The sequence below is a fragment of the Metopolophium dirhodum genome, chromosome 4, assembly GCF_019925205.1.
Source record: "Metopolophium dirhodum isolate CAU chromosome 4, ASM1992520v1, whole genome shotgun sequence".
In the NCBI taxonomy this organism is placed as follows: domain Eukaryota; kingdom Metazoa; phylum Arthropoda; class Insecta; order Hemiptera; family Aphididae; genus Metopolophium; species Metopolophium dirhodum.
Window position 1 is genome coordinate 39,922,463 of NC_083563.1, and position 16,874 is coordinate 39,939,336.

Genomic DNA, 16,874 nt, shown 5'->3' on the forward strand with positions numbered 1-16,874 from the left:
TGTTTCGCTATACGACGTCGTAGAATTTAAAATCCCTGTGTTCCGTTTAACAGTAAGACAGTTTCAGTACAATTTCATTTTTAATATCAGTTTGTAATTCAATTTTTGTCATCTTGCTAGAGTGTAGTGCATGTACAACTATTACAGAATCCAAAAGTTTTTTTTAGATTTTGCCGTAATTGATTTTCTTGGCATCCATATCATACGTAGGTACGCGGCTTACCAGATTGACGTAAGTCGTCATCTAGATGGCCAACGTATTGCTCGAGGTCGAGGGTGGAGGTAGGTACGACACCTTGGATGCGATGTGACCTGGGTCCGTGGGTGGTCTGCAATCGTCGGTCGCCGCACTCAATGGCTATCTATAATACACTGTGCCTATCTTTAATAAATAGATATTATGTGCAACTACGCACCACTCAGGCGTTTCAACCCCTTCATGCGGTCGACACCTGTTATAATCCGGGTAGGAGAGGGGGGGGGGGGGGTCGCGATCATATTATATATGCTAGGTATTATTTATTACGTATAATATTTCACTGTGTTACTTATTGACAGGAACACGTTCCAATTAAGTGCGTGTAAAAAGTGTACCACTTTCCGTTTTTTTGCTTAACGTTGTGTTTTTAGGAACCTTACCTCTAGGACTTGCTTCACAAGTTTGTACGGGTTTCATATTATATAATTCATCATAATTATATTACACATTATACATGGGGACATACTAAATATTGATTAACTACCATTAATAAGCAAGTATAATAGCCTATGAAATATTATATCAATAAATATTTATGTAGGTATACATATATCGTATATTTAACTATTTATTTTTTTATTTTATTTTATTTATAGTCCTCTATTGTGGGCGCCTAAGAAACTATATTGTAATTATATTTATTATATAAGTACAAAACACTTATTATAATAAAAATAAAAAATAAATTTAAATATCTTTAAATCATTAAAATCCATAAATTATGACAAAATTAAATTGATATAGTTTATTCTTCAAAAAATATAATAATACGTTTTTGTTCTCTAATAAAGTATGTAAATTTTGTAATTAAATCTGGTATACAATTAATTCCAGTTTAGTGTTTATCAGAAAATTGTCCAACACTTCATTACCCACCAATCTATGTAAAATGTAAATTGTGACGTTTATTTTTAGTAATTATTATCATAATTTCTGGCGTTTATAAATAAAACAGAGCAAAGGTTCTAACAATATTTGGTATCTTGATTATTTAATGAACTGATGGAAAAATACATAAAGACAAAAGTCATTAAAATATTGTTGGTAAGCGTTGTTCATTAGACGCTTGAAAATGTACAACATCATAATAATTCATAGAATTACCTTTTCATCAATCATTACCTATTTCGGCTCCACAATAATGGACATCGTTTATATCTTTCTAGTCTTTAACTTTAAAGAAAGAAAAAAAAGAAAAAATACCAAAAGAGGAAGCCAAAATGCATTAAATAAATACGCTCTGACGAGTAATCGAAAAACACGCATGTGGTTCTTTGAACATATGACAGGACACATTATTTTTTCCTACTTCTGTCTTTTATAGCCATGATTCAAAATCAATAAATTTCAACCACAAAACAACGCTCTTGAATGTCAATTCATTGATGACGTATTAATACAAAAATAATTTCATTTAAAATTATTATATTTTTCCGAATTTGATAACTTGGGTCGATTTAGCTGGTCATGGCGATTTATAAGTAGAAGAAAATCATACATACGATGGGTTGGTGGTGAATTAATGGTGCGTAATATATATCGCATATATTTAACATATATACTCATGAGATTTTGGCGTAATGTTCATATTAAATGCCTCTAGCTAACAATGGTATCTTCTGATTTTCAAGTTGTTTGGCGAGAACTAAAGTGGCAACTAGCAAGTACTAAGCAATGTTATATTATTTTCTCTTTTCAGAGATGTTTATGATTAAACATATTATATAAGATATAACTAAATTTTAAACATATCTAGCAATACACAGTTGTATAACATATTTTCAACTGTATTTCAAAATTAAAATTGTTAACTGTAATACACTTTACGACATGAAGAAAAACTAGAGTAATTAATTGTATATTTACAATTGGACAAAATGAAAATATTAATAGGAACACATCGTACGCGTATAATATGCCTGATCGGGCTGAAGTAGATTTACAACATTTTAATAAAAAAAACTTCATCTTGAGAATAATTAGAATATCAATTGAATTTACAGCACCATTAATTTGAATCCAAAAAATGTAATTAAAAATAATGAATAAAAATAGGCACACAGTGAACGATAATATTGTTAAAAAAAAGTGTAGTTATTAGGCGAGGTGCAAGTTTACCCATCGTATAATCTGGTCTACTGCTTCAGTACAGTTAACTGATCAGCTTCGATGGAATAGAGCTGTATTATTAACAAACTTATATGGAATTGAAAGCGAGAACAAAATTCTTAGATAAATCCAACAGTATTGAATCAACTATAAAAATATTTATGTTGTAATAACTTTTTTACAGTTATTTTTAGATTTAATATTTTTATTTAAATTCAGAGTACGATGGTATTTAACTAACCAAACGATATTGGTAGACTCACTACTTAGACCTCATTACAGAACATACATTTCTTAACAATAACGTTACATTTTGAATCATGACATAATCGTGACAAAACAAAAGGACAATTATTCCTTTTGTTTTGTCACGATTGGTATGATGGACGGAAATGTTCACCTTATCGCATAATAATATAGTATACAAGACATAATAAATTATCATCTACTTAACTATTTAAGCTTTATATATTTACAAGATTTGACAAGAAAGTTAGAAGAAATAGACAGAAAATGTGCTTACAAAAAAAATATGCAACAAGGCTGATTAAAAATTTTTGTCGCACCTATATTTTTTCTAGACCTAACACATCAGATACTTCGTATTATTGTTGAACTGTTAACGGTGATATTGGTTAGGTTATTTGTTGTGTAAAATGGTCAGCGTACCTATACCTACGCATAAAATAAATAACATGCACAATAAATTATTTATTGTATGTACATGCCAACCGCTAATATCAATATTATAACTAGGTATTAACTTTTAATAACGAACCTTAAAATCTTAAGGGTTACAAACAAACGGTCATGATAAAAGTTTCTAGAATTTCAACTCACGTGGCCTCGGGAGAGGAAAACTCAATAGTCAATAAGTTTTTATTATTAGTTTGAAAGCTTACGCTATATTATTCTGAAGCCGTTATTTTTCCTGAGCGTTAAGAGCACCCGTCAGAGTTGAACAATTGAAACAGTTTAATATAATACTCCACTACATATAGGCATTAACGGTATTGCAAATAATGTGATACCTATAGTTCTTTATTTTGAGTACACTGTCTATTTAATATTATATATATTGTATACCTTCCGTAGGAAAACTCAAAACTATATAAACGAAATAAAATTACGCACCTACATCCTGCTTTTATAGTATAGTCAAATTCAAAAACCGTCGTGGCGCACTCACTAGTCCAAATAAAATTGATCATCATTTACCGATGGAATTTATATTTGTTATTTCTAATGTAATCAATAATTATTTTTATCACTATTTAAAATCTGTTGATAACAATTGCATTATTTATATTATGTATATCACTAAAATAAAAGACGTTATAATTGTGATACAGTTGATTCATTTAAAGCCATACATATAAATAATAATAATTTATTCCATACCGTAAATTTTTATTTTATATTTAAGTTACCTATACTCAATTCATAATGAAGTATCAGTCAACTAAATTTAGCGAAAGTTAAAATTTTAAATTCAAAAATAATGATAAGATACGTTTTTACACTATTACAATTTACTGTATCGGTATTGATCACATAAAGCAGAAAATTATTTAAAAAAAAAATGTAATTATTGAAATATGCAATCTATGCAGCCTGTCGCTTGTGATTCTTTTCTCCAAATGATAATATTTATGCCCTTAATAATAATTGTATTCGTGTATAGTTAATTTAAAAATTTCCTTTGTATACAAAACTCATCCAAAACTTATTTTTTATAGAACCTTGGAAAAATGTATCACTACTCTATTGTGTTTTCACGAAAATCTGTCATCGCTCGTGTTGAAATTATTTTAAATAGTTTTTAGAATTCCTTCAAGTAACAAGAAACATAATGGTATAGACTATGGGTCGGTAGTGTAAAATATGAAATACGTTCAAATAGTGTCAATAAAATCTTAGGTTATTACGAAATTTTGTCTAATATAATTTATATAATAATTTTGTACGCTAATTTTTATTTTAAACCAATACACTAAAATTAATATTGGAGTATGAAATACATGCACATATTCATTTTTTTTTTATTACAAACTCATAAAAGATTTTACCCATAACACAATAATATGACACTATAGAAAAACGTCATTGAATGAGTGCATGAATGCCAAAATTCCTAATATCACCTTCAACTGTTCTGTTTTAGGTTATAATATGTTTAAAAGTCAATGGGCGTATTAAAAAATATGAAAAAAACATCGAGTCAATTTACAAATAAAATTATGTAATAATGTAAAATTTTAATATTATACAAAATACAATAATAAATTATTTTTAAAAATATCAAAGATTCTTCATCCCGTGAAATATGTCATGTTCTTATTTTCAAAGGTATCATAATCACTTGCTGTTCACAACTCAGAAGTAGAATGTGAAATTAAATTTAGGTTTAAAAAAAAAACCCCGTTAATATTTGATATTACATCGACCATTCAAATTATAAACCATTTAAACGAAGGTCTTTGGTGTAAATTTGTCACCAGCATTATATCACCGTCATTATTTAGAAAGCAAGCAACCATAAATTTAATTTATAAAGAAATGGATTAATTAATTCAATTTAATATTCAAATTAATGAAACAATATAATTTAAAAAAAATAATAATAACAAACCGAATATTTCTTTAAGTATTTCCCATTTTGACAAAGTGTGAAGTTAAAATGTCTTCTAATTTTACAAATGTTATCATAATTTAATCTTCAAACTCATTAAAAAATTAATAGAAACTGTTTCTATTTTCGATATTTGTATAGTTACTACTATAAGTAAAACGTAAGAAGAACTTCGTTTAAAATGGTTAAGGTTTTTAGTGAGCATAACATTTGTACCAACATTTATTGAAAAAATGTCGTTCGTATTTGTATTATAAGTAGCACGCTACTAGATATTTTTCCTCTGCAAGGAAAATTTAAGAATCATCGATTTGTTTTTAGATATAGTGCAGCGGAAAAATATATAGTAGCATGCTATATTTTTTTATGAATTTAATTTAATTTAATTGTTTTTGTTCTTGTTGTTGATTTTTGTTTCTATAGAAATAAACAAAACGTTACGAAAATTGGCCTCGCGAAAATCGGTTGGAAAAAAAAATAAGTACCCTGCCTAAAAACATCTATGTTAAGAACTAAAAGCATTCGACAGTTCCAAATAACTAAAAACAGCTTAAAATAAGTTTAAATATTTGTTCATTGTTTATAGAAAATGATAAATTAAGTAATAATTAATAGACTGTTCCAAGTTTCTACGATTAATTTATTTTGAATAGTAACAAAATTACAAAAATGGTTTGAGATTAAATCGTTATTATACGTTTGACATATTATTATTTATTATTTCGTTAAAATTTGACTGCTTGAAATCTAAAAATGGTCAATTTTAATATTTGTGTAATTAAGTTACATTTTATATAAACAAATAATTAATCATCTCTTACAAAAAACTTAACAAGTTTATGTTTAAGAATTAAAATCAGAAAAACCTAAGAAAAATATTATTTTAGAATTTAATAATTGACGTTGAAAAAATAACTACCAAGTGTATTATTTTTGATAAACAAATTCAATACATTTTGATGTAAATTAAATTTGATTAACCGATGTTCATCTGCTGGGTAATTTTATTTTTATCACACAATGGATTTCCATTAGTTTTAAATCTAGTCTTGTTATCATATTAGGTATAACTGGATTTTTTAACGTGAAATTCTGTCAATCGAACATAAAACAAAAGTCATGTTTGCGTGCTATATCATCGTTTGTATATGACCCACTCCCAGTTAATGATTCAAAGCACGCGATGCCTACAAACATTGTATTAATATTTTACCCAAACGAAAACCACAAGGGAAAGAAGTTAAGGAAATAAAGTTATCAAAATTAAAAACAAAAAAAAATTATTTGTAGTAATATTTAAGTGATAGTGTTAAAAAAGGTAACTGCATTAAAATGTAATACGAATAGAGGATGTATATTATAATATGGGCCAAAACAAACGATAATAGTATTTAATAGATTAATTTCATTCAAACATATTCTAATAAATGTATTTATAGATTTTCGCTTTGAAATGTTTAATGTATGTCTATTAACTTTAATTTCATTTATAATATGTGTATGTTTATTATTATCTATCGTGTATAATATAGGGGTAGCATGCGTACATAAAATATAATGGCTAATATTTTTAAACTTTGTTGAGTAGTAAAGTATTTTTAACTAATTTTTCGTTGAATTAAGGTATTAATAACATTTAATTTGTATATTAATTAGTTTGAAATTATGTTAACGAGTAATCATGAACTTAACTTCAATATTTTCAAATGTCCTATCGATTTTTTTTTTATCATTATTTAATAGTCACATGACACTCAATAAGTATAGTACATAAAATACAAGAATTTGAAAATAATATAGTTTACCTATGAGTATATTTAAACATTCCAAAAATCAGAATTTGAATAAACTTATTATTAAAGGAAAAAGGGGGATGAAACATGCTTGGTGAATTATATATTTATAAGTTATATTTATATTTAAACTTTAAATCATGGATTTAAGTGTGATTTTTTTTTACATTACAATTATTTAGATTTTAAGAACAAATGTATCTTACACATGAATTAAAAATAACTCTATTGATGAATATTCCAAATTGATTTTATTGAGATAATTTAAAACAATATAATATTATGTCTTAAGAGAATGCTACCTATAGTGTGCTGTTAGTTTTGATATTAGAGTGATTTGACCTATTATAATTTTTTTTGGATGATAATATTATCTGTGCTTAAGCGTTGAATATTTTCGATATTTTAATTTTTAAGCGAGCTATGACCATTTCTAATTTTTGATATTTCACATACCCATATCTTGCTCGAAAATGAAAATTTCAAAAAATCGGAAACGCTTAAGCACAGATAATTGTCTCACCTAAAAGTTTTATAATAGGTCAATTCACTCAAGTATCAAAACTAACAGCACACTATTGAAACTAGTGAACGACAATTTGTCATGTCGTGCGTGTGTAAGACGGAGACAACAAATGTATGGATAGCTGTAAGTTGGTAAAAATAAAAATCAGTTTGTGTTTATAAGTAGTTGGTTAATAGTTGAGTTTTTATACATATTTTTTATAAAATTAAATCTTACTAAATATGAAAAATATGCGTGCGTCTACTTATCTGTAGGTAGGTACTCTGAAAATTATATCTTCGGGTGAAAGCATATTATAAATAATAATAATTTAGAAGAATAAATAAACAAATTTTTTTATCGAACATACAATCTGATACCTACACTGTATAATGAATACCATTTTAAGTTTAATTATAAAATACAATAGTATTTCTCTGTTAATTAAATACAATATATGCGTCCCTTGTACCTTGTACGTATGTTTCTTGTAATTTTACTTATTCATCTTGATATGAATCACGGATTATATTTTGATAATATACGAAATTGATAACGAACTAGAACTTAACGCCACATTTCTATGAAACAAACTCAAAATAGTTTACTATATTTGTTGTATTCATTTGTAATTGTATATTATTATAAGATGATTTTATATAAAAAATATCAAAGTTGCATAACTGTTAAAAAGTATATTTTTTTAAATGTTTTATTATTATTTTTTTTTTTATATTATATTGAATACTTTTCGATTTGCAGACACAAGTATGTTGGTAAAATATACTTTATTCTTTACCCGTGTTACGAAACTTTCATGTTCCTTTTTTATATCTTTCATATCGCGTTCCTAATAATATATCTTCATCGACTTGGTTTAATATTATGTTTAATCAAAAATACTCTGAAGTTTTTTCATATTATATTGACTGAAACTCTTATTCATCAAAAGTTTTAAAAGTAAATTTCTGTTTGCCTTGGCCTTCTATTGATTACATTCAAAAGGATTAAGGTACTCTTGAAAATATATTAAAGTTTTCGATATGATCGATTGTGTGGCCATTTATTTACACAGTACAGATGTCTATTTTATACACAGTATTCAAAGTATAACCACAGGATAAGTCTGAATAAACATTATCGTAGAATGGTCACAATGTTTCATTAGTCCTATGCAATGTCTCTCTTGTAAATTTGATGATGATTATTAATATTTCTTTTGGTTTACAAAATAACGAAACATTATGAAAAATGTATCACGTCACGATTCCAACGTCACGTTTTAATTATTTAAATTTTATTTGAACAATCGTGCACCTAATTTAGCCATCATGGACACAAGACTGGCGTTACAATCCATTGTCAATAAATTATAAATTCTAGGTATTTACCTACCCGTGTTTGTATACTATACCTATTAATGATACAATTGGAAACAGAATTTCATAAGTTGTTTCAAAATGTTTCAAATTAAATTATAGGAACTCCTATAAGTACCTATAATTTGTGCCATAAATAAAACTCAAATATAATATATTTCTTTTAGAAATTACGACACGCTCTGTTGTACCACAGAATGTTTTTCTTACCCGAGCATCGTAAACTAGAAGTTCTTGAAGTGTTATGTTTCAGATCAAATATAAAAGCTACAATTTTATATAGGTATTCCATCAAAATGAATACTCGATGTGTTTATTCTAGGTAATATGCATATTTCTTTAAGATACATTTAATTGTTACAATACAGTTTTTAAAGATGATCCATTTTATCATTTTCGATAAGATTTTTTATTGGAATTCAGTAATTGAACAGGTTAGTACAACAAATGTACGTAAATTAACATTTTGATTAGTTTCGTTTAACAAATAACTCAGTTAATTATAATAACACGGAAAGCGTTTATAACATTTATTTTTATTTTTTTGCCAAATGTTTGAAAATATTTAATACTAATCAAAAACAAAGTTGTCTGACCATTTATAATATTTGAACCAAATAAAAAATACACTTTCATATCATCAATTGTGAACTACTAAATTGAAAAAAATCATCCATCTGACAGTTTAATCTTATCTAGCAATAAAATATAAATTATCATCATAATATTTTAAATAAAATTTTATAGATTTTTACACTCATTATTAAACCTTTAATAGCAATAATCGTTAATATACGAGTCTATATACTATAATATATACCTACAACTATTAATGAATTAATATTTGACGGTATATTATACGAAGTGTGAAGACTAAAAAAATATATTTTTTTAAATAAACAAACATTTGTTAATTAAATAATATACTTTAGCCAAATAAAAAGGTTAGATATAATATATCATGAGACATATTGTTAAATCTTTTGATTATTCTTTCTTAACAAATACACTTGATAATTAATTGTGTTTGTGAGCAGTGGCATGGCATATTTTCCAGAGATTAGTATTTTTGATCAATAGCAACCATATAACCCATATAGTATAGCATTAAAACGTGAATATTGTAAGTTCTAAATGTGGTTAAACTGCTTATAGCATGTATTATATGATGGAATAACACGGACACTAAACTGAAAATCTAAAGTGGGTTCGCAGTTGGTATCTAATTTAGTTCTAAGTTTTGTTCCAAAAAAAAATAAAATAATTCTTCAAACATAATACAAATTATACACTTAGTTACATAAGATAGTAGCAAATTAACATATTTTGTTTATTATCTAATTAAAAAAATATAAAAATAAAATAAACTATTCTTTAAACACCGTTTTAGAATAAATTTATATTTTTACATAATACGCTATTATTATTATTATAATTAATTTACACGCAACATGTTAAATATGTAAGATATAAAACTGTAATGGATATCAGAAAGTAGGTATGTAGAAACGCTATACAAATTTTAATTGTTTTCGCGTGTTCAATACTAAAAATGAACAATTTTATTTTATTATTCTGCATACAATTCGTTATTTTATCATTTCATATTTCATTCACATTATGAATGCTATAAATTTTTTATGAATACTGTTCATTTAAATTATATAAAACTAAAATTTTTATATTTTATTTTTAAAACGTAATTTACTGCCTATATAACAATTGTGATGTAGATTTTTTTATTTAGTTTATCAACAATGTCCAACAAAAAATAATGTATTAATACAATATCATTATTACAATGTTGTAATGGTTCTAATAGTTATTATAGAATATTACCGTAAAAATTAATTTATTAGAAGATTAAAAATGGGTTTGAAAGTTACAGGATTTTTAAATCGTGCATAAAATGTAATAAATAAATAATTTTCCATATCGTTACACCATTTTTACTGTTAGGAAACTATTGATCAAAACTAACATTTCACAGTTCAAAATATATTATTTGTAATTATTCACAACGGATTAACATAAAAATTATAGGCAATGTGTTCACATTTGAGTGGTGCCAAAATGTAAAACAATATTACGAATGTCTATACATCAACTTAAACGTTAGAACCTTTAATCGGGGAAATGGATTAATATAATATGTATTAAGATTTCACCTTAGACACCAAAGTGTACTTCAGTGAAAAGTTCGTTGGCAACCGCTGTTAGGTATTATATAATATTATCATCTCTATACCATATTTCAGTTATATAATTGGAGAATGGAATCTAGGCGGAACTAAATTGGACCGCTTCACCCTCGTGATAAAGCTACCGATATTTCCGGTTTTCCGGTGCGGTCGTCGTTTTCATTCAAATGTCGTTGAGTAGGTAACCCTTGTATCAGAAAAATAAAGTATACAGAGTTGAATGCCCTCTGTTTTCATGTTTATTTATATAAAAAAATATTACGTGAATTTATATTTCTACATGTTATTATAAAAAAGAACTTCTGCAAGCAGAGAGCTCAGTAATTTATAAAAAAAAAAAAGAATGTTTATAAGAAAGACTCAACGTTATAAAGAATAATTTAAATAGGTAATATAACTATAGCTATACATCCAATGACGTCGGTGGATGATAATTTATACTATCGTTAATTTTATAATATTAAAACAGAAGTAAAACACGTTCCAAACACCGCCAAAGTGTTTCAATTAATTTATAAAATAGATGGTCATAATAAGAAGATTGATTTTCAAAAAAAAAAAGTACTAATCATTTATACCTCTATTCAAAAACATACCCCAACATATGTTATTGTTCTGCATGCGCCCCTGTGATTTATATTAAGCGTACCATCTCCAAATGGATTAATAAATTATAGGTACCTACCTACTATAAATTATAATAGGACGATGCGAAAATAAAATTGTCAGGAGTTATACCTACCTGGTTATATGAAATGTATAAAATATAAAAACGAATTCTTATACCATCGCTTGAGGCCGATCGGAACCATCGTCGGTGGTAAACGTGCACAGAGTTACGGTAATAACAATAATGATAACAACCTCCGTGCATAATATTCCTATATTATAATATGCAACACGATTGCGGAGGGACCGATCATCGTCTGAGCCGGTCCAGGGTGCTATTTCCATACATTATTATTATACATAAAAGTTGTTATAATAATGCTGGCAGTGCAATAAAAGTGGCGTTTATTATCTCGAACATTGGTAAGGGTGTAATGGAAAGATAGCGGGGGTGGATTGTGGTCTAAAACGGTCGACCGTGGCACGTGATTGGCCTAAGCGTTTACATGCAGAGCCGGGCCTCGACGGTATTATTTTTATCAATGCTAGTCAAAATTTCTTGAAATTGTAAATTTATCTAATGCGCTAAGTCGTATGCAGTCTCTATGCATAAGTAATCCGTCTCAAAACACCACGGTTAAAAAATATATGAAATTCAATTTTGCTAACTTTAGAGTTAGAAGTTAGAAGTTAGAAGTTATTGGCCGATTTAGGAGATTAATTAAGGGGATTCGATACCGTGATTTTTTGTTTTTGACTAACACACACGCAACATAGGATTTTAGACTGGTTCTTTGCTAATCACACCAATCGATCTAATGAAGCGATAAGAATTCTAAAAACAGATTTTAATTTGTCGTCAAGTCTAATTGAAATCGACTCTCCCATATTTTTGATTTGTTGATTTTAACTTCTCCAAAAATTAAAATACGACAATTTTTAAATACTTTTTTTTAATATGACATTTTTAGGAAATTGGGGGATCATATCAAACATGTGGGAAAATTGATTTCAAGTAGACTTGGCGAAAAATTCAAATCTGTGTTCAGAATTCTTATCGCTTCAATAGATCAATTGGAATGTTTGGCAAAAAACACGTCTAAAATACTATGTCACGAGTGTGTTAGACAAAAACAGAAAATTACGATATCGAATCCTCTTGAGTATTTACAAGCAGTTTTTTTTATAGAATAGATAATAGTCTCTAGAAGCCCACCATAATTTAATCGTAAATTACTGACATATTCTTTCTTCCTCCCGCTAGCAAATTTTTGTCTCAGACTTACAAGGAACTGGTTTCGTAATCTTTTGATTTAGTTTTCTTTAACCAAGCTAAGTGTCTAATGAGTGGCTTTTTTATACATACAATATTGTCATTTATGTTTTTTTTTTACCCACTTTTCATATAATATACGATTTATTTTGCGTTAATCTATGTAAGCTTGTACATCGTTTGAAAAACCATTAAAAATTTTAAGTATTCTTTTAAAAAAATCATTTTTTGAGATTCTGAGCGGAGCGAGGGATATAGCGGGTTTTACAATGGTGTTTTTTTTTTTTTATCCTGTATACACAATTTCTACAAGAAGGAGTGCTTCGATTTCAACATATTATAGTATCTTATCTTTTAGCAAATTGGATCAAGATGCTACTTTAGATAGGTCATTTTTCGATTTTCTCAATATTTATTTAATGCCACGTGAAAAACCACCGACAAATTACATAAAACCACTAAAAATGGGATTTTAGTTTATCACTATACCAACGAATAAAAATAATAATATTATAAATAGGTAATATATAAATTACTTTATTTACAATAATATCATCAAATATATTTAGTAATATCATACGCTGACTGACCGCCTTCGCTCAGAATCGTTTTCTTATACAATGACATTATATCATTGAATTCAAATTTAACACCATCCATAACAGTGACCCACGTGTAACCTACTGTACAGGAGAGTGACACCCACTTGCACACCCTTTTGATATTAAATCTAGAAGAAATTTGTCTTGAACAAATTAAATAGATATACATTTATGAATAAGTAAAGTTTGTGTTGAATTATAGTTGAACTTACTTTATTTTAAAAAAATTTAGAATATTTAGACTTAGGTAAGACATAGGTACCTACAAACATTGGTGCAAATCAAAGGGGTACTAAGTGTCCTGCTAAAGTCACCCTGAATTCTAATGCTGACGCCCCGAATCTTGTGATTTAAATAATAACTGATAATCTTGAATTTAAAAAAAAACTGAAAAATGAAAATAAAAAATAAGATCCTAAATTGAGTTCTTGATGTCTATCTTATGTTACGTACTGCAATTATTTGTATTTTATATACTGGCTTTAAAAATCTTTAAAATTAAATTAGATTTATTTGAGTTATTTAACCTATTTTTTTTCAATATTTGTACACGATCTTACGAGCCCTCGATTTCATAATATTATATTATAAAATATAGTGATAATTTAGTCACGTCGATTTTCGTACATATTTGTTGTTTTCAGAACTGGAAACCGTTTTAAAACCACTTTCTAGAATTTTAGGGAAATGTATAATTTAAAATGAACCGATAATTTATTATTTTATAGCATACAAATAAAATACTCAACCAGAATTAATTTTAATACTTTGTTTACTAGGTATACATAATATATATATAAAAAAAATATCAAGTTAATATTGTTTTTTTTTTTTTATAAAATAACAATTAAACCGGTTTTAAAAAAACCATTAAATATAAGAACAATATATTATACTAGCCAACTTTTTATTCCGAAAACAATAATATAAAATGAAAACAATTAACAGTCAACCAAAAAACGATCTTTTCGGTTTGAAGCTCTGCTGGTTGTTTCACGCTGCTTCTGCTCTATTGCTGTGTTGTCGCTGCACGTTATGCTTTTTTCTCTCTGCTTATCGCAATAAACAACGTTGAATGATACAACCTATAATAACCGTTGGGGGGTACCAAGTGCACAATAATAACAATGATAATATCGTGTCCGTGGGGGGGGGGGGGGGGGGGGGTGGTGGATAAGGCGTGAAATGTTTGCGAAACATACCAAGTGTTACGATACATTATTAAATATCACTTTATTATCACTTTCACTGTACACACGTTGTCTAACGATCGCCACGACGGTAATGATTTCAGGTGATCAGACGTGGGTGGAGAGCAGCGAGAAGCGTGGACGGACCATGTCCTCCGAGACGGCGCCGAACTGCAGTTACGGGAGCAGCGAGGAGACCGCATCGCTGCTGGTCAAGAGCCCGCCGCCGGTCGTCCGGTCCTCGTCGGTGGCGGCCGCGACCTCTTCCTCGGCCGCCACAGCCGCAGCTTCCGGCACTTCCACATCGTCCGGGAAGCCCGTGCTGACCCGACAGGACTGCACCACGTCGCTGATCCCGCACCACTACCGTGACCTGCGGAACGCCACGCCGACGCTCGGCAGTAGCGACGACAGCGGGCCGCCCAACGACGGCGGCGCGGCGGCGAGGTCGGTGCCTGACATCGAGCTGCACTGCCGGTACTTGGCGGTGTCCCGGTGCCAGTGCCTGCGACGCAAAAGCCACTGCATTTCACGGTCGGTGTCCCGCGAGAGCGTCCGTGGTGGTTGCGGCTCGGTAGGCGGCGGCGTCGGCGGGGCGGGCGGCAGCGGTGTCGGCGGAATGGCCGGCGCCGCCGGTTGCTCGGCGGTCGGTTACGGGTACGGTTACGGCGTCGGCGGTTGCGGCTCGATCGGCGGCGGCGGCGTCGGATCCGCATACGGACTGTCACCGCCGCCGCCCGTCCTGCTCACCACGTCGCCCAGCTCACGGATCATCAGGCAGAGCTCGCAGCCCGAGGCCACCGGCAACGCGTCAATGTGCTCTGGCCACTGTTGCCACAACATTCACCATCAGCCCAGCTCGTCGCTGCGACAGCTCCGCGACCCGGCCGACAATATAGCCATGATCGCGGCCGACTCCCTGCGGATAAATGGCGCGATCAGACAATTCCGACAGGTTGGATAATAACAGTAATACGATAAAACGCGTTAGGAGCTGTTGTCATTACTTTTTTCCCTCCCATTTTTTCAATTTTTTTTCTTTACTCGGCAACGACACGCGTCGTCACGCACATTATACTATTAAGTAACCGCATTATATCGCCACAAAACCTTATATACCTGTACCTAATTTTTATTTATACCACACCACTTATAGACACACATCAGTGGTATATTATTATACATTTGCATTACTCCCCACCATCACCACCACCGCCAGTGGCGTGGTGAACATTAATAATATAAAAGGTCTAAACGGGTGCACTTGTCCGAACCCTGTGGGTTTAGGTACTAAACGTTTTGCCATGCCCGTTGTAAAAACATCACTCACTACGTCACTGGCCGCCTCTCCCCAACTCCCGTCAAAACGCTTTTTTTTTTACTCTTTTTCTCTCTCTTTTTTTATTTAGTGTATATTCGGTCGAATTTGTTGATGAAAGCTGTGATGACGACGCTTTACCCCTGCCTTAATACCCGATATAGTAGAATGCGACAACTAAGTAAACGTTTTAATCGCTTTAAGTTCATAACTCTAGGTTTTTACAACACTGTTTATTTTAAAATAGTCCAAGTACTATAGCATGGTCCTAGTAGTATACGTACCATATTTATTACGATTAATAATTTACAAACAATTGGGTTTCGTTGCATTTACAACCATTATTGATTTCAAAATGATTAGCTTACGAACATTTGCTACCTATAGTCGCCTTTTCTCCTTCGTCTGAATACAACCACCGACCTCATCAAACGCCATTTAATAATTCATAGCTACGTTGATAGCATACTAAATGAATCCAATACAAAAATAAAAGAATTTTCACAATTTAGGTAGGTATCTACTATTTTAGGATATACCTAAAGAATTCATATGATTTCATACATAGGTATGTAAAAAACTGTTAATTATTAAAAACGAAAACAAACCCCAATATAAAATTAGGCTAATTTAAAATTATAATCATTATTAATTATTCAAACTTATTAAGATGCATTATGTTAAAATAATCGTTCTTTAACTCAATTTGTTTCTGTATACGTATCTATGTAGAGTAATTATATAAATGATTATTAATACGAATATGACTATAAAACGCAAAGTATATTTGGTTTTTGAGAAAAACATAATTGAAATTCCATACTTAAATGTATACCTTGTGTGTATAGAATTCCATATTGTTAGCTATGATACTCAAATAATGAATTATCAAATTGCCGACCGGCGGAATAGAAATAATATATTTTTTTTTATACTACCTAGCTAAAGTAAAATCATAGCAGAGCCTATAGAAAAAGTATTTCTTTCTTCTGCATGAGTAACAA

The 16,874-nt window shown here is 29.7% G+C and overlaps 1 protein-coding gene across 5 annotated transcripts in view; it reads left to right on the forward strand.

Annotated features, from left to right (window-relative positions):
• The window catches only part of LOC132943737 (small conductance calcium-activated potassium channel protein-like), a 260,695-nt gene that overhangs the window by 116,840 nt on the left and 126,981 nt on the right, over window positions 1-16,874 (forward strand). For all 5 annotated transcript variants that reach the window (XM_061012815.1, XM_061012817.1, XM_061012814.1 and 2 more), the window contains one exon: window positions 14,657-15,507. In XM_061012815.1, coding sequence (XP_060868798.1) covers window positions 14,657-15,507 — 851 coding nt within the window. The remainder of the gene's footprint in view (window positions 1-14,656; window positions 15,508-16,874) is intronic.